Source organism: Danio rerio, chromosome 8, assembly GCF_052040795.2.
Source record: "Danio rerio strain M-AB ecotype USA chromosome 8, GRCz13ab, whole genome shotgun sequence".
Classification (NCBI taxonomy): domain Eukaryota; kingdom Metazoa; phylum Chordata; class Actinopteri; order Cypriniformes; family Danionidae; genus Danio; species Danio rerio.
In genome coordinates, this window is record NC_141028.1 from 49,370,001 (window position 1) to 49,388,096 (window position 18,096).

Here is an 18,096-nt window from a genome sequence, read left to right on the forward strand (position 1 = left end):
CATTAAGTAGCCTAAGGTGAGTCCAGACTGATTCCTAAACATAGCAATGTAAGAAGCCCCAGCTTTGTAAAAGCAGCACATTTGTCTTGAACCTCATAGAAAATTTTTGATTTTACCATGAAATTCCAGATTTTGTAGAGTCCTATCAAAACAATTAGATATTTTTAAAGTAATTTGTTTTTAGATGTCACATTAAGACAGAGATGGATGGATGGATGAACGAACGGACAGACGGATGGATAGACAGATGAAAAAAACGGCATATGCTGGTAAGGTATGTTTTGATGCTGGTATCAGTGCTGGTCTCAATTAGGCATGGGCCGGTATAGGATTCTGACGTTATGATAATATCACGGTTTCACGGTATGGAGATTACTGCTCTAAAATATATTCTAATATAATTTCTGGAAAAAAACAAAAATCAAAAAACGGACTCCTGGTGTCTTCATTTGTTTCTAAAACACAGATTTTTTTAACTATTTAAAACAGCGTTTTTCGAGATCTTTTCTGCTGCAGATACTGTCGTCCTAAAAACTAAGAAAAAAAAAGTTAATAAAAAATCTTACTCATACCTTAGGAACGGTAACGTTATAGCAAAAAATGCTGACGGTTTAAAACCTTGCGCAGCATACCTTAAAAGCCGTTATCGTCCTATGCCTAGTCTCAATGCTGGCCTTGTTGGTCTGAGTGCTGGTACTGACCAGCATTGAGACCAACAAAACAGCGCTGAGATTAACAAAACCAGCACTGAGATCAACAAAACCAGCACTGAGACCAGCAAGACCAGTGAAACCAGTAAGACCCGCATCAAAACATAACATTAGCCTATTAGCATGTGCTGTTTTTTTTCAGATAGATAGATAGATAGATAGATAGATAGATAGATAGATAGATAGATAGATAGATAGATAGATAGATAGATAGATAGATAGATAGATAGATAGATAGATAGATAGATAGATAGATAGCTAACTAAACGCATTTTTGATACGTTACTGGCTTTCCTCAAATAAATGTGTTATGTTAATGCTACACGGTATATTTACTGACGTCTTTCTGGGTTTGAAACACTGATGTTTTCAACTTACCTTCTATTGTTCATGTACAAATCGCTGAAATGTCAACATTCGCCTCATGGCGCTCAGTTTCCTGTTTATTAATAATTTATTCTCAGATCAAAGCGTGTGAGGGTTTAGAAATATGATTGGATGGTGTGTTTCTTCTTTCAAATACACCTACACATGATTGGCTTATTAGCTACCCTGGTAAAAAATCCAGCTTAAACCAGCCTAGGCTGGTTGGCTGGTTTTAGAGGGGTTTTGGCCACTTCCAGGCTGGTTTCCAGCCATTTCCAGCCTGGTCTTAGCTGGTCAGGCTGGAAAATGACCAGCTAAATCCAGCTTGACCAGCCTGGTTTAAGCTGGACATAGCTGGTTTTGGCTGGGCTCCCAGTCTGCTAGGCTGGTCAAGTTGGTTTTAGCTGGTCATCTCTCAGCCTAATCAGCTAAGACCAGGCTCGAAATGGCTGGAAACCAGCCTGGAAGTGGCCAAAACCCCTCTAAAACCAGCCTGGTTGACCAGCTAAAACCAGCCAACCAGCCTAGGCTGGTTTAAGCTGGATTTTTCAGCAGGGTACTGATAATAGGGCCCTTTTCGCGTGAGAGAACAAACTAGTACTCATCAGTTCAATTAGAAAGACAACATATTTTATTATTTATATACTATCGTTATTACTAGTAACAGTTAGAGCTGAAATAGTTAAATGTTTTAAATTCCTAATCAAAAGTAAATGCTTTTTTGACAAGCCCCTTTGCTTTGCTCTACTGCACCCGTGGCGTCTTGATCATAAAAACTACAAAAGAGCGCCCCCCTATGGTCACACAGAGACACCAACAGTTGTCAAATCAAGGCTTGTGTTCGACCTGCAGTCTCTTCAGCTAGTCACAAGTTTAATAGGCTTTTTGAACAGTTACTAAGATCACCACTGGAGTTTAATATACACTCACCAGCCACATTAGTACATCTTGCTAGTATGAGGTTGGGCCCATTTTTGCCTCACAACTGCACTAATTATTAGTGACACAGATTCAGCAAGATGCTGAAAACATCCCTCAGATATTTTTGTCTGCCAGATATGTTTACATGCTAACATAACATCCATAATGTGAATCTCCTATTTCAAGACACATGCCAAAATGTGCTCAACTTGACAGATCTGGTGACTGTGGAGGCCAGTTGAGTACAGTAAACTCTCTGTCATGTTCAAGAGACCAGTTTGAGATGATTCGAGTGCCACATTATCTGGACGGAGGCAACTTTGGGGACACTGGTTTAAAAAGGAATGGATATGGTCAGCAACAATACTTCTCAGATACAGTGCTCAGCATATACAAGTACACCCCTCACAAATCTCTCTTTTAAATTGATATTTTTAATAGGAAGCTACACAATATTATATTTGTGCATGCACAGATTAGTCAGAAGCTGCTTATTTAACAAAACAACTTACGATAAAGATCGAAAAACAAGTACTTAAATTAATGTTATAGAACAATATTTAATACAAATTTTAAAAAGAGAAAAATCAAGAGAAGCAAAAAAAAAAATTTAAATAAAAATTATTTTTTTTAATTAGTTGAAATATTGTAGGTTGTAATTTTTTTGCAATATTTATATTGAATTTAACTGTATTATCTTTCAATTTCTTAACATGTTTGGTGATTAAAATATTATTTGAATAAATATATCTGTTTAATCTGTTTTGTTTAAATACACTAAAATACATCGCCTGTATTCACTGAGAAATGCATATTCATTTTCAAAATGGGGCGTACTCAATTATGCTGAGCACTGTATATATCAGTTTGCTGTTATTAAAAAAAAAGTTCACAGACAAAAATGAAAATGTATTTAACATTTACTCACCCTCAAGTGTTTTCCGACCTTCACGAGTTTATTTTTTTGTTGAGCCAAAAACCAAAAACAAATAACTTTATCTGACAGGAGTGGCTGCATTCTGCTTATTTAGCTCATCTGCTTCAAGGTTGGAGATGTTTTCTGTACAGAGGCTGTTCTGCAAACTTTGCAGTCTGTAATTATTTGATGTGCTGTTGTCTTTCTAGAAGTAATTCTGTCCACCATCCTCATCCACAGAGCTGCAACTAACTGCATAATTACTATTCATTTGGCCATTCCTATAACCAGGGACAAAATCTGCATACTTATTTATTTTTATTTTTTTTTTTACAAAATTTTATTAAAAAACTGGATTTATGTGGAATAATTTTGGGAGTATCTTAACTAAATACGCAATACATTAAATAAAACTAGAAAAGTAAAGTTCGTAGACAAACGTTATTGTGGCTTGAGAAAGCCTCGTCTGAAAGTTTGAAGTAGATTTAAAGTTTAAATCATTGAAGTAGTTTATGAAATTTGAAATGGTAATAACTATAAAGGTTAGCATGTTTCTAGTATGAATTGCCATGTTTCTTGTTAGGCAGTTGATAGGGGGTTCTGAGTGGTTGCTAGGGTGTTCCAGGTGGTTTCTAAGATGTTGCTAGGCGGTTGTATGGTGTTTTGAGTGGTTGCTTAGGTGTTGCTAGGTTGTTGCTAAGATGTTCTAGGTTGTCACTAAGTGGTTGCTATGGTGTTCTGAGTGGTTACTAAGGCATTGCTAGGTGGTTGAAGGTGCTGCTAGGCGTTTGCTAGGTGTTTACTAGGGGGTTATGAGTGGTTGCTAGGCCATTGCTAAGGCGTTGCTGGGTGGTTGCTGAGGTGTTCTAGGTCATTACCATGGTGTTGATAGGTGGTTGCTAAGGTGTTGCTAGGGCGTTCAGAGTAGTTGTTAGGCGGATGCTAAGGGGTTGCTAGGTGGTTACTAAGGTGTGGCTAGGCGGTTGCTAAGGTGTTCTAAGAGGTTGTTAAGGCGTTGCTAGGTGGTTGCTAAGGTGTAATTAGGTGGTTACTAAGATGTTCTGAGTAGTTGCTATGCAGTTGCTAACTTAAATTAGCATGCTATTAGCATGGTTCTAGCATGAATTAGCATGTTTCTTGCATAAGCTAGCATGTTGTTGGCATGAATTAGCATGTTGCTAGTATGTGTATAGCATGAGTAAGCATGTTGCTAGCATGTTTATAGTATAGTATGTCGTATCCCTGCTGAAAAATCCAGCTTAAACCAGCCTAGGTTGGTTGGCTGGTTTTAGCGGAGTTTTGGCCATTTCCAGGTTGGTTTCCAGCCTGGTCTTAGCTGGTCAGGTTGGAAAATGACCAGCCAAATCCAGCTAAAACCAGCTTGACCAGCCTGGTTTAAGCTGGACATAGCTGGTTTTAGCTGGACTCCTAGCTTGGCTAGGCTGGTCAAGCTGGTTTTAGCTGGTCATCTCCCAGCCTGACCAGCTAAATCCAGGCTGGTCAACCAGCTAAAACCAGCCAACCAGTCAGGCTGGTTTAAGCTGGATTTTTCAGCATAGATGTTGCTAGTATGATTAGTGTGTTGTTAGTATTAATTGGTATGCCGTTAGCATGCCTAATGTAAAGTCAATGGCAGTTTTTTTTTGTTTTGTTTTTTTTCCAGTGGAAGTCTATAGGACAGTTGCTGTGGCTCCATAAATGGTTGCTAGGGTGTGAATAGTAAGTTGAAAAGTCATCAGTGATTGGCAAATTGGTAGAGTTAAATGAGCCCAACTAAACGGTGTTGGGAAAACCGTTAAGTCAGATCAGTTGGAAAAGATATAGCAACGTAATTCAGTATAGTTTGGTGGTTTGGAGTTAGTTTGATGGTTGTAGTATGAACTGTCCTGGAGATGTGTTCTTAAAATAGTCTAAGAAGACGGAAAAAATAAGTTGATGCAGTATAGCAGGATGTTGGCTTTCTCAAACCACCATAAAAATAATACGTTTTTAACATTTATTTAATGTTTACACTGCGAATCCAATAAGACCAACGTATTTGGTAAAAGCAAGTCTCTCATATAATATCTCTACTAAAAGACAGAAAATATTACTGCACAAACTGTATTGTAAAGAAATGATATGAACATTTTCATATTAGTCAATAATATAACTGAAATAAATTAAATAACTCAAGTATAAATGTACACACATTTACTATAGTAAATGAACAGACTCAATGGTCTAAAAATCTGCAACTTTCTGCACACGTAGATTCAGTGGGCCTACCTATAACCTATAGAGATTATTTAATGCATACAAATGTCAGTAGATCAGCACTTAAATGACCTTCGTCACTATTCTGATGCTCAGTTTGAACTTCAGCAGACTGTCTCGAGCACATGGCTAAATTGAGTTGCGTCTATGGTCGATATCCATTGGATATTTGCATTAAAAGCATTCAAGCTGGCATACCTAAAGTGGCTATTGAGATTCCGCAGAACCATTTGTGCTGGAATGAAATGTTTTAGTGTTTATTGAGCAAGCGAGGTGCAATGCATTATCTTGCTGAAATCCCTGTCGACCAGTGTGCTGACACATACACACACACACACATACTGCAGTCAGCAAGTCCACACGCAGACGTCCAGGAATGCATATCTATGGACTCCAGGCAGAAAGGCTGAATTAATGTCATCTGAAACCCGAAGGAAGCTCACTGAATTTAGGTACCAAATACATTTCCGGACAAATAAAGACACGGCCTAATCCAGACGTGTGTAAAAACATAACACTTTATACAAGTAGGCTGGAAAAAAAAAATGAATACACAACTACTTTACAAATACAAATGCCTCTGTCCCCTCCGCCCCATCCAGAGTTATTTACATGTGTTCCTGACCCGACATCAATAAAAAAAGACATATTCATGAGCAAAAGCCCCGACATTGTATGATTCAGATACATAGAGGGAAAGTCTTGATTTAAGTCCGTTCATTACTGATAGCAGGCCAACGTAAACACACTAAGAGCCAAGCTGAGGTCTGACTCAACTGACTAATGGTGACATTGTTCATAACTATGCGTAAGAAAAACGAAAATATTTCACAGATGTGTTTTCAGAAATGACTTTTCTTCCAAATCAGAGTTTGGGAGGGCGATACTTTCCACAGCTGCCCGCCGCGAGCAGGAAACGGCTACAGTGCAGGATGAGCTTTCCATCAATTCCTTGTTGATTCACATTTTGAAGTGTTGTACACACACATTTCACACACACGTACACATCCACAGACAATTTTCAGGTGGTATCCATTCATGCAGCTGAACTTGTGTCAATAAGTAACAAAAATTTGTTGTTTTTAGGGGAGTTTTCATGATACAAGCTAATATAATCAATTCTTCTATGGGGAGGGTGCAATTGAATGGCTCTCCTATATCAAACTAATGGCACTTTGCCATGTCTGTTGGGCTCACAGACTCTTGCTAATCTTGATAATGATTATTAAATGCTTCAAAAACATTGACCGACACAAACAGCAAAGGGACAACACCACCACACCTATTAAAAAGAAAACATCGGGGAGACGCACATACAACTGGACTGATTGAACATTATGAAAAATGTTGAGATGATCCGCCAAAAGAGTTCCCGGCGCGCCAAATGAAGTGTTGAAGTGAAGTCGATCCAACCGCACTCGATCCATGACTTTAAGTATGTGATGACATGTATAACACTGTATAAACAGAGCATGTAGCATAGTCTGAAATGAACAGCGAGCGTTTGATGGCTCTGTTAAAGAGTTCAGTATTAAAAAAAACGAGTGGTAAAGTCATGTTTGACTCCTGAGAAAGGAGATTCAATTATTAAGCCATTAAAAAACAAAAAAGAAAAACATTGGCCACAGAGTGGAGGCCGTTGGCAGAAGGATGGTTGATTAGCATGAAACGTGGTTAGCTTATTAACGTTTCTTCAAATTTTAAAGAGCTCCATACTTACAGGCAAAGGTGAGTTCCTGTATTACAAAGGGTCAGTTTTCCCAAAACAAATGGGGTAAAAGAAAAACAAAGCCCTGTGGTGTGGCCAGCTACTTTCTCCTGCGACTGTCTAGCTGCCACCGCTGGGTTTGGCGGGTGTTTTGGAGCGCATGGCGGCCCCGGTGCGGGTGTTTCCTTTGGCCTGCGGGGGCTGCGGTGTGGCGGTGGTCTGCTGCGCTGGAGTCTCAGAGGCAGGGGGCGCCGCTGTGCTCTGCTGCTGGGCAGGACTGTGTGGTGGTGGGGTCTGGATTTGAGGAGAAGCTGCTGCTGTAACGACCTGCTGCTGGAGAAGCTTCTGCTGCACCACCTGTGCGGTGCCTGCGGGGATGACCTGAACCTGGGCTTGGGCCTGTACCGAACCAGCAGCGGGTGCTGCCTGAGTCAGGGCCACTGTCTGTGGCTGAGCCTGGATCTACACACAAACACATTATTCGGGAGTTTAACATCTTGTGGTCATGGAGGAACTTTTATTACTCAGACCCTTTAGTTTTCATGATTTTGCGATCGCTGAATCCAATGCAAATTTAACAAAGTCGTAATTTTTTTGCAGTCCAGCAAAAAGTGATTAATTTTTTATTAATTGTAAAAATTTTTTTTTTTGTTGATTTTATAGAAAACTCACTTTAATGTGTGATAGGACTAAAAAGTGGCCATAAACTAATATTATCTTAATTCAAATGAGTAGCGACGTGGACCCGGAAACAGTATTCCATACGTCGCAACTTAACAAGCGGATAGACGTTGCATACGCAGCGCACGTGATGTATTTGAGTGTCTCTCGAAAAATGACATCTCACCTGCACCCTCACAATCCTAACCTGTAAAAGTTTTGCAGCATGTGCAGTAAGCAGACACGGATTTAGCACGAGTGATTTACATGTGAAGGCAATAAAAAGAGTGGATTAGAAAACTTATGGCATTAATTGGGCGTTTTGTGCGATGGACATGTTTCAGACTGCAAAACAATGTGGGAGAAAACGTTTAACAAACGGAGCAGTGGAACAGACAGAACACCAAGAGCTTACAATGATGGAGATTTGTTCAAGGACGTGACCGAATTGAAGGACATTACTTGTGCTTGTATGGCTGGTATTATGAGGTGCGCCAAATCTATAAATTATTTCATTGAACTCTTTCTCTGCAGTTAAAGAGAGAATGCACTTTCCTGCCATTGACAAGTTTTGCGGCAATCCATGTTTTAGGTGTATTATGGTAGGGGAAGCCCTAATGCATGTCCTGAGTAAGGTACATGATAGCAGATGCTTCGGGGATCGAAATCTGAGAGCAGGTAAGATCATAGATAAAAGTAAGAGTTATACATCCGTTCTTTGGTTAAATCCTTACCATTTTAGATCTTGTCTTGACAAGAGATCAAAATAAAGCTTTACTTTTATGATTTGTTTCATTGTCATTGTGTCAGATTGCACACCCAAAATAGTAGGATACTTGTATACATTTAAAAAAAAAATATATATATACATATATATATATAAATATATATATATATAAATATATATATATATATATATATATATATATATATATATATATATATATATATATATATATATATATATATATTATTATTATTATTATTATTTTTTTTAATTATTTTGGAACTACCATCACAAAATCAGTCCATTTTACATCACAAAAACAAATTGACAAAAAATTGTGAAAAACTAGGCGGTCTGATTTATTTATTCTAATATTTGTTTGTGACATTGTTGCCTTTATTGTAATAGACACGTAAAGACATATCAGGAAGCAAAGACAAAGTGGGCATGAGGAATAATCCAGAATGAAATCCTGAATTAGGACTCAGGTCAGCTAATGCATGACAGCAGCATATGTCTATGTGTATGAATTTATGTGTGAGTATCAGAAAAACAATATAGTAATATTTTATTAATAATTAACTGTTTTACATTTAAAAGAATTAAAAAATGTATGTTTTCTACTGTTATATGTTTTATCAAGTTAAGGTTATTCCTGTGATAGCAAAGGTGAATTTCACCATCTGTTGTTAGTGGAATTGTAATATAACTGAGGAGCTTCTGCAACAGTTGTTAATATAGTTTTGATAAATATTTTTAATGAGTTCTTTAGAGAATTCAGTTGCCTTGGCAAAGAGCTGAAATAAAAGAACTTTGATTATATACACATTTGATTCAGTTCATTTAATTACAAGGGACATTTTTGATAAGGGATTTAGTTTTATATATTATAAAACTACAATAAATACAATTAGCATGGTCCATGCTTAATAAATGTTCTACTTTAAACAAATAAATCTTACTTAACTCAAACATATGTTACTGTCTATTACGTATAATACTACCCCATACAAACATCTAAAGATACTAAAAGTACAAAAATTTCCAGAGCGGATGAAGTCTGACTAAAATGAATTGGAGTATTTAGTATAGAAAGATATGGACTGAATTAGAGAACGACAGTGTTGATGCATTAACAGTCACTTGTGATGCCATGCAGCCCTGCACTTCCATACAGAAATTGCACCAAACACTGAAACACTTACCTGTTGAGGTGAGGATACTATCTGTTGCTGAACTATTTGAGGAATCTTAGTGACCTACAAGCAGAAAGGAAAATCACTACAAAGCTAAGCTGGGCACTAACATCAAATATATGCACGAACACACACACACACACACAAGCAAAGTTCATCAAAATAGCCCTTATCTGATGTGTTGCTAGGGAGAGGCTGAAGCAGAAAAAGCAAGGCAAGAACCTTCTCATTCTTACCTGTATCTGTGGTGATGCAGCAGTTTTTTGTGGCTGTGTGATGGAGGTGGTGAAGAACTGGGTCTTGATGCCAGGTTGCAGTGGGGCAGTGGTGTACACCTTCTGCTGCTGTTGGGCTGGGGTTTGAGCCGCCTGCAGAGTGCCCAGATAGAAAGAGAGAGAGGCGGGGGGGTGGTTAAAGGGACATTTACACATCAAGCTTAAATCGAATATAAATCACACTGATCCACTGGTACCTTTTGCTGCACAGCAGCTTGTGTTTGCTGTGGCTGCGCTGCCTTCTGGACGGCAGCCGCTTGTGCCACTGCCTGCTGCTTCTGTCTGTGCAACAGCTGCTGCACCTGCTGCACCTGGAACGGGTGGGTGACCATCGGACCACCTGCACAAACACATGTTTAGTTTACAACAGCCCCTAAAAGGTTGCTAATGACACTGGCTTGATGTGGGAAGTACATTGGCGAATTTTGTGCGTCACTCACTAAAGCTGCTTCACAATTGTTGGGGTCACTTTTTAAGCTTTAGATTACAGTTGTAGGTAGGAAATTACCCACAAAAATGAAAAATCTATCAATGGGGTTATGTTTTTTTTTAGATTCATAAATTATTATATAGTTCACATGAAATCTAAATGTTTTTTAGATGCTAATATAAGCATGTTAGTCTTAAGGGTATCTATAAGCTAGTGTGCTTCAAAACACTGACAAAATCCGCATTAGAGCGGACATAAAATAAAGATTAACCATATTGATTTTGTTAGTTCATATTGCTAGTTTTGCGGTGAACAATTCATCTGTGCTGGTCACTACGAAAAAATCTTTAATGAAAATCTAAAAATACACTTCCTGTTTGTTTTCAGTTAAATTATCAATTACGTCTGTCTGAGGTATTGGGCATGGCTAACGTACTTAAACACGCCCCTCCAGCTGTCAGTTTTGACAGCGCCATGACATCAAACAGAAATGGTGAGGAGGAGGTGTCTGATAGGTTGTAATAACTCTTCCGAAACCCTTTTCCCAATCTTTTCTGAAATGCCTATATTACAGTACACCACAGCTTCCTCCGCCTTTGAGTTCTTCTGATTGGTCCAATGCTTTGAAACTGACATTGATAAGTGAAAAGTTACAATTCTTTTAACCTGACATACTATCTTAAAAACATGACACTCATGTGTGAGCAGTTGAAAAAAACGTGGTGAAAACGTGTTTAAAGAGCCTTTATTGTTTTTGAAAATGACCTTCCATGTAGTGAAGTGAAATATCCAGCTAAGGCTTAAATCTTAAATCAGTTTTTGAAACTATTGATTCATCAAAAAAAAAAAAAAAAACTCATAGTGGTTTTAATGAATCATCTTCAAAACAAGTCATTAGTCGTTTAATCATGACGCGGCTAAATGTTGCGCGCGCAAACCCGGGAAAATTTAAACCTGCGGCCCCGCCCACTAACACAGCAGCAAAGACAAACAGATCCTGAAGTCATCAAGTCATGAAGACGCTGTGCTTACCTGGTCATTATTGGAAGGATGAGGGGAAAAAAGCGATTCAGCAGTCTACAAGCTTACAATGGGCGATTCATTCGTTTGTTAAAGGAAGGATCAGGAAAGATTACTGATGTATTAGACTTGTGAGAGACGAATGGACAGACAAAACACCAGGGGTGCGTGCAAAATAAGGCCAGCTTGTTAGGCACAAAGGCAGCCTGCTGCAGCTGAGGAGCGCTGGTGAGAGCTACAACCCCCTGGCTAGGGATGTGATCTTTGGGCAAAGCAGAGTACAGGTAAGCCCTGAGAACATAACACTTCATGCAAGAGGTGCCACAGCAATGATTGCAAATAGAAATGATCTAAATAACGGCTGAGAAGGGAGAAAAGCTCCAAAATGAAAGTTAATTAATGAAATCAGACCTGGCCCATGACACATTTCATAAGTGTAAGTAAATGTCTCCTTGTTTTCTCTAGCTTGGAAATGTATTTAATTGTGTTTTGTTACTTGTAACCGCTTGTACTGTGTGCGGTTTACTCTATATTCTCATATCGTGTCTAAAGCCACATTGAAACGCGACGCATGCTGCTTTGTTTACGAATTTAAATGTGTTTGTGAGCTTGTGTTCCACTGCCGTTTGTCGTTGCTATGGCCACCGTCAGCTGTTCCTACACACGTGCAGTGCTCAAGGTTCAAAATAGTTTAGCTTTTGCTGCTGTGTGGATTAATACTGAATGTGTGTCAGAGTTAAGAATTGAGCAATATGCTGGTGTTTGACTATAATGCTTATGGTGGTAAGGTGTCTGAATAACACTGTTGAGTAAGTTTTACAATGAAGCGTGTTTCGGGCGTCCGCTGTGATCGGATCTTATACCAATGTTGGGGACCCAGAGACTTGACAAACCGTGCTGGGCATTTGTCTCGCGCTGAACGCTGTCGACCAATCACAACAGGCTGTCATCGTCCAATCAGCGCAGATTAGCTTCGCGCTAAGGAGGGGTTTGGGAACAAATGAATCGCTGAACGATTCATATAAGAGTCGCTGGGATAATTAGGCAAAAATAAATTCATATTAGAAGACCATGAAAGTGTTTTTTGACCTTGCATGCATATTAGTATGTTGTTGGAGACCCATATAACCGATATATGACCCTTTTTAATGTATAATAATGGCTCTTTAAAAAAAAAAAAAAAAACATTAAGTGGCACATAGCAATGGAAAAATGCATTGTGTGTGAATGGCCCCTTATGTTAATAAGTCTATGTCCAAATGAAATCACCAGTATTCAATGTAGTGATATTTAAATATGCTTTTTTTGTATATCAGTTTTTTATGAATTTGTTAAACATCAAGCATGGCTTTAAATTATTTTTTTAGATTAAATTTTGTTACTATTTGTTCCGTTGTTGTTTAGATTTCATTTATATTTACTTCTGTTTTAGCTACCTATTTCTGTTTAATTTTCAATTATTTGAAAAGTTGCCAAGGAAGCATATATAATAGCCATTTTTCAATTATAAAAAATATTTTTAGGGTGCTTTACACAAACAAAAATCAACAGAAAGGCTTTATGTGTTTTGATCATCTTTTAAAATTGCCTTCTAAAAACATATTTCAGAGCGCAGGTTTTTAAAAATAAGACCATTATAGTCTGTGCAAACTTCAAAAATGTAATTCTGTAAAACCAATGTCGTTGTGCATATGTAGTATGCGTTCAGTATTTAAGGAACGGACAACCACAAGTCGAATGTGTGCATGTTGATTCTAGTGTTGTCAAAAGTACCAACTGCTACACCATTCGAAACTGAAATTTTAAAATGCCCAATTCCTGCTAACATCTGAGCATTTTAAGAAGCTTCTTAAAGGCTGCTGATTTTCCATTTAACAGATATGTCTTTGATTGGCTACAGTGGTATCACGATTAGTACACTGCCAAACTACTGCGCAATACAGCAACTCTTAAAATGTTGCTGTGAAAGGGGGAACATTTCACAAACCTGTTTTCGGTGCTTGTCCGATGGCGACACTAATGCCAGCCATTGTGACAGGAAGGGTCGTGACTCCGGAGGAAACCACTGCGGGAACAGAGACTACCGGAGGTGGTTTGGTCAGTGTCACCTGAGCGGGCTGACCCGGCTGAGCTTGAATAGAACCTGGAGCTGGAACACGCGTCTGAAGAAAAAAAAGACATACAGAATTAGCATGCATTCAAGTGGCTGTGAAAGGGTTAGCTGAAGTGAATTTGGGTGTGCTTTACCAGTCTGGCCACCTGTAAGTTGGTGACTGTGGTTCCAGCAAGCACAGCTCCTGCTCGGGGCGCAGCGACTGTCGCGATCTGAGGATTGGCAGTTGCCGCTGGCGTGGCATGAACCTGCTGGGGTTGCTGGGTAGATGGCGCCTGCTGACCCTGAGCAGCAGCTACTGCTGCTGCAACCTGCTGCTGCGCCATCTGCAGCTTCTTCTGCTTCAACAGCTCCTGAAAACAACCAACATATTTACATGTATAAACGAGTGCATACTTCAGACTTCTGAACAGTGTTTTGTTAAATAGGTAATGTTTCAGTTTTAGGTTCTTCAAATTGCTCATTATGATCACGCCACTCTGACAAAAGCAATGCATCAGTCTAATAATTTATGTCACTCCCTCATGAAACATCAGACAGTACTGTACTGTACTGTAGCCCTTAGTGAAAAGGCCCTATAACTACACAAACAGTAAGCTTTCTTTTTCCTGGTGGATCTATATTCACATCAACTAAAGGAGGTCTATTATCAGTAATGTTGGGCAGCTTACAAAAGACCTCAGTGTTCTTTTCATTTTCTTTTTACATTTAACACACTAGATTTGCTCCTTGTAACCTGAAAACAAATGACAAATATTAACCAATAAGCAAAATCTATATTAAAGTTTCGAAGGTTAGGATAAACTTCAGAGTTTTTTTTATTTTAAACACTGGACAGAATTGTCAGAATCCCTCAAAGCGGCAATTAGCAAACAATCTGGGGGAAAAAAAAAACGTAAAAACAGGTCAAACCTCAACAATTACTGTACTCCTGCTAACGCTCTCAATTAGATTTTTCAGGTCACACAGATTAAAAGTAGACTTAGTTAGTAAAAGCATATGGCTTTTTTGAGTGTGTGTACCTGCTGTGGCTTTCCAACCGCCTTGATTTGTGGAGATGTGGCCTGCGGTTGCTGTTGCTGCTGTTGTTGCTGCTGCTGCTGTAACTGTTGCTGTCTGAAGAGTAACTGTTGTGTGATCTGCTTATTCTGAGACAACTGCACAGCTGGAGCTGGTAAAGAAAAAAAATATTGGTTTAACACCGGCAATTATTTACGATATACACTACCTGACAAAAGTCTTGTCGCCTCCCCAAGTTTTAGGAACAACAAATAATAACTTGGCTTGTAGTTGATCATTTGGTATCAGATGTGACTTATTTGAAAGACAAAGGCCTCTAGGTTATGTTTATATTACCAAAATACAATATGATCTTTTCACTTAACATAAATAATGTACAGTATAGAATATAAAGTCATGCTGCAGTGGAAAATAAATGAGTATTGTGTATAATCTGAAATGGCAAAGAAAACATTCTTGTAGGACTCCCAGAGTTCATCAAGATTCTTTGCATTATCTTCAATGCTTCCATCTTACCCCAGACATGCTCCATAATGTTCATGTCTGGTTACTGGGCTGGCCAACCCTGGATCACCTTGACCTTCTTTGCTTCCAGGAACTTTGATGTGGAGGTTGAAGAATGAAAAGGAGCGCTATCCTGCTGAAGAATTTGTCCTCTCCTGTGCTTTGTAATGTATGGGCAGCACAAATAACTTGATACCTCAGGTTGTTGATGTTGCCGATCTCTCGCACACGCCCTGTGTGAAACTGATACTGAATAAATCCCCAAACTGTGACCTTTTCTTGAACTTGACTTATTTCTGTGAGAATCCTGGTTCCATGCAGGTTCCAATAGGTCTTCTGCAGTATTTATAAATCCAACTAATCCAATAGGTCTTCTGTAGTATTTGTGATGATTGGGATGCAGTTCTACAGACGATTCATCTGACAAATCTACTGTACCATCAGCCACCTGCAAATGATCAACTAGAAGTCAAGTTATTATTTGTTGCTCTTACAACTGGGATCGACGACAAGATTTTTGTCAGGTAGTGTATATGTATAAACAATGTGGGAGTGGTGACTCTGAATCTATTTGCCACCAGAGAACCCAAAACATGCACGGCTTTCACTAAGGATGGCATTTGGTCTACCTGTAGCCACAAGCGTGCGTGTTTGGGACTGACCCGAAGTCAGATTAGTGGACACCACAGCTGAAGCCGTGACCGGTGTGACGGCTCTCACGCTCTGACTGGTGGCGATGGCGACCACTTCTGCAGGAGCCGCTGCTGCAGGCACTGCTCCTCGAGTGTGAACCACTTGAGCCGTGGCCGTTCCTGTCGCCTGTCAGGACAACAGACATTTAATACACAAGCAAAAAAAGAGGGGCAGAATTTAGTTGGGGAAAAAAACTAAACGTAATAATAACAATCAGTCAGGACTCACAGGAAGGGCTCCAGGTATGACAGGAGATGCCAAACGTTTGTTTGCTTGGAACTGACCCGGAGGAACTCCAGCCACAGTGTTTACAATCACATTCCCACTCACTGTCCCCGCAGCTAAATTAATAATAAAACAATAATAATTAAATATATACACACATAGAATTAGCGCTGCACAATACATCATTTCAGCATCAATGTCGCATTGTCTGAAACTGCAATAGATCTATGATAGGATCTGCAATGATGATTTGGAGTTATAATTAATCTAAAACCACATTTCATAACATGAGATTTGTAAAATCAATGTAAATTTCAACCCTAATACAGTGTTCATACACATTTTTACTAGTAAAATTCCATGACTTTAAGGATTTTTAGGTAAATTTCCATGACCCAATGTTTCATGTATTGTCTATGTTTACGTGGTAAATAATAAGAAAAACAATTCACGTTTAAATTCATTACAGAATATATTAAAATATGCAATTATTTAGTGTCAATTTACTTTTATATCTGTGTAAAATGTATTACACTGCACTAATAATGTGAAAGCACGTTTTAGTCAAGGGCAAAAAAGATAAAGACAATTAACTTATTCAAGAATACAGATATTTGTTAAACTAATTTTCATGACTTTTATAATAGTTTGTGGGTTTTTCAAAAACTTTTCCAGGCCTGGATCTGTTAAGGCTTGTAACTGTGTAAGATTTCAAGCTAATTTAAGCCATTTGGTAACAAGCAGTTATGAAGCTTAAAGAATCATTGTAATATTTGTATAATAACGACTATGGAACGATCACACTGAACACGCTTTTTGCGTTGAGAGGCAATTTTTTAAAAATGATTTACTAATGGCTGTGAGCGATTTGCGCACTGCATAACAACCTGCATGCCTTGTGTTTTTGCCATTGCACGCTATGTGCTCGGAGTTGAAAAAAGTCAACTCTGAGCAGAAAAAGCGTGTTAAATCTGTTGCGACTTTTTCATTCTCCAATCAAATGAAAGCAGACGCGGGGTTTCCACTGAGGTGACAACAGTGTTTGTGTATTCAAGATGACTATAAAGACTTTTGAAGATAGAGGAGAGACTTGTGGTAGCTGTTTTGAGTTATCAACAGATGTATGACTTCACAAATCTTAAATGTCACAATATCATTAAACATTAAAATTACTGTATATCAATATCAACTGCAGTACTCATGCACAATAGCCAGCTGATTCAGTCATTGCCTAGCGACATAAAAAATTTCTTGTCAACAAAAAGGCATTGCAGTGCGCCATGTGGTTTTGAAACATCAAAACGCTTTGTATTATTGGCTAAACTGTTATGTTAGTTGACTTTTGATTATAAATTTTCTGTGCCTCGTTTGTTTTTTGTATTATGCTTATAATATTTATTCGTTATTATATAGATTCACTCCCCAATAAAATCATCCCAATCAATAGCAAATTATGCTTTCCCCCCAAATTCAGTTATTTAAATCATATCTATATTGCAAAAAAGCCCTAAATATCGCAATATCAGTTTTTTCTAATATTGCGCAGCCCAACATGGAATACATAAATAGTACAAACAAGTACAGAAAAAATGTGTAATGTGATGATACCTGGCTGGATGCTTGTGCCTGCTGCAGCAGTCTTGAGGGCTCCAGTCTTGAGAATCAACAAACATAATACATCAGTAATCATATAATACACTAACGTTCAAAACTTTGGGGTCAAGAAGTTATACTTTTAATCAGCAAAGATGCTTTAAATTGATTAACTAAAAAAAAAAAAAGGAAAAGACACTTAATAATCATAAAATAAAAGCTGTTTAACTAAAATTGTGGGGATTTTTCTTAAATTGATCCATTTACAATCATAAACATTATTTTTTGTATTTTAATAATTCATTATTTGTAATTCCAAGACCCTTCAAGAAACCTACCTGCAAAACTACCTGAAAAACTATGAGCAAGTGTACGTAGAACAAACGCAGGTTGAAACGCAAAGGGCGCTTAATTTGAATTTAATTAAAAGAAATGAATTGATAAATAAAATCTATTTTATGGCATTATTTTTGAAAGCATCTTCACTTTGCAGCATTTTACACAAGTGCCTAAAACAGTATACAGTACTGTAGTTTTGCAGGTAGGTTTCTTGAAGTGTCTTGGAGATGTTGCCACAGTTCTTCTGGGTTTATTCTGTATAGTTTTGCTCCGTTTCGTCATATCTTTGCAGACAGGGTGGATGATGGTGAGATCAGATCTCTGTGTGGAGCACTGGCTGCTGTCAGACTCCTTGTGCAAACAAAAATCTCTCGGGATGAATACAATTAATAGGGAAAATAATGTTCTGAAATAATATAACTGA

The 18,096-nt window shown here is 38.3% G+C and overlaps 1 protein-coding gene and 1 long non-coding RNA gene across 51 annotated transcripts in view; one reads left to right on the forward strand and one right to left on the reverse strand.

Annotated features, from left to right (window-relative positions):
* Window positions 1-1,692: 1,692 nt before the first annotated feature.
* On the forward strand, window positions 1,693-6,496 carry LOC147842829 (uncharacterized). The gene is made up of 3 exons (XR_015498358.1): window positions 1,693-3,904; window positions 3,983-4,149; window positions 4,473-6,496. It is a non-coding gene; the product is annotated as an uncharacterized LOC147842829 (long non-coding RNA).
* ep400 (E1A binding protein p400) overlaps window positions 5,670-18,096 on the reverse strand; it is a 66,530-nt gene continuing 54,103 nt past the window's right edge. For 26 of the 50 annotated variants that reach the window (XM_087265235.1, XM_087265233.1, XM_087265234.1 and 23 more), the window contains 10 exons: window positions 17,349-17,394; window positions 15,744-15,856; window positions 15,452-15,641; window positions 14,321-14,469; window positions 13,433-13,651; window positions 13,173-13,347; window positions 9,933-10,075; window positions 9,697-9,828; window positions 9,470-9,523; window positions 5,670-7,339 (listed from right to left, as the gene is read on the reverse strand). In XM_087265235.1, the coding sequence (XP_087121361.1) occupies window positions 6,998-7,339; window positions 9,470-9,523; window positions 9,697-9,828; window positions 9,933-10,075; window positions 13,173-13,347; window positions 13,433-13,651; window positions 14,321-14,469; window positions 15,452-15,641; window positions 15,744-15,856; window positions 17,349-17,394 (1,563 nt within the window). In that variant the 3' untranslated portion in view covers window positions 5,670-6,997. The remainder of the gene's footprint in view (window positions 7,340-9,469; window positions 9,524-9,696; window positions 9,829-9,932; window positions 10,076-13,172; window positions 13,348-13,432; window positions 13,652-14,320; window positions 14,470-15,451; window positions 15,642-15,743; window positions 15,857-17,348; window positions 17,395-18,096) is intronic. The other 24 variants (XM_087265242.1, XM_087265241.1, XM_087265239.1 and 21 more) reach the window with 1 other exon arrangement.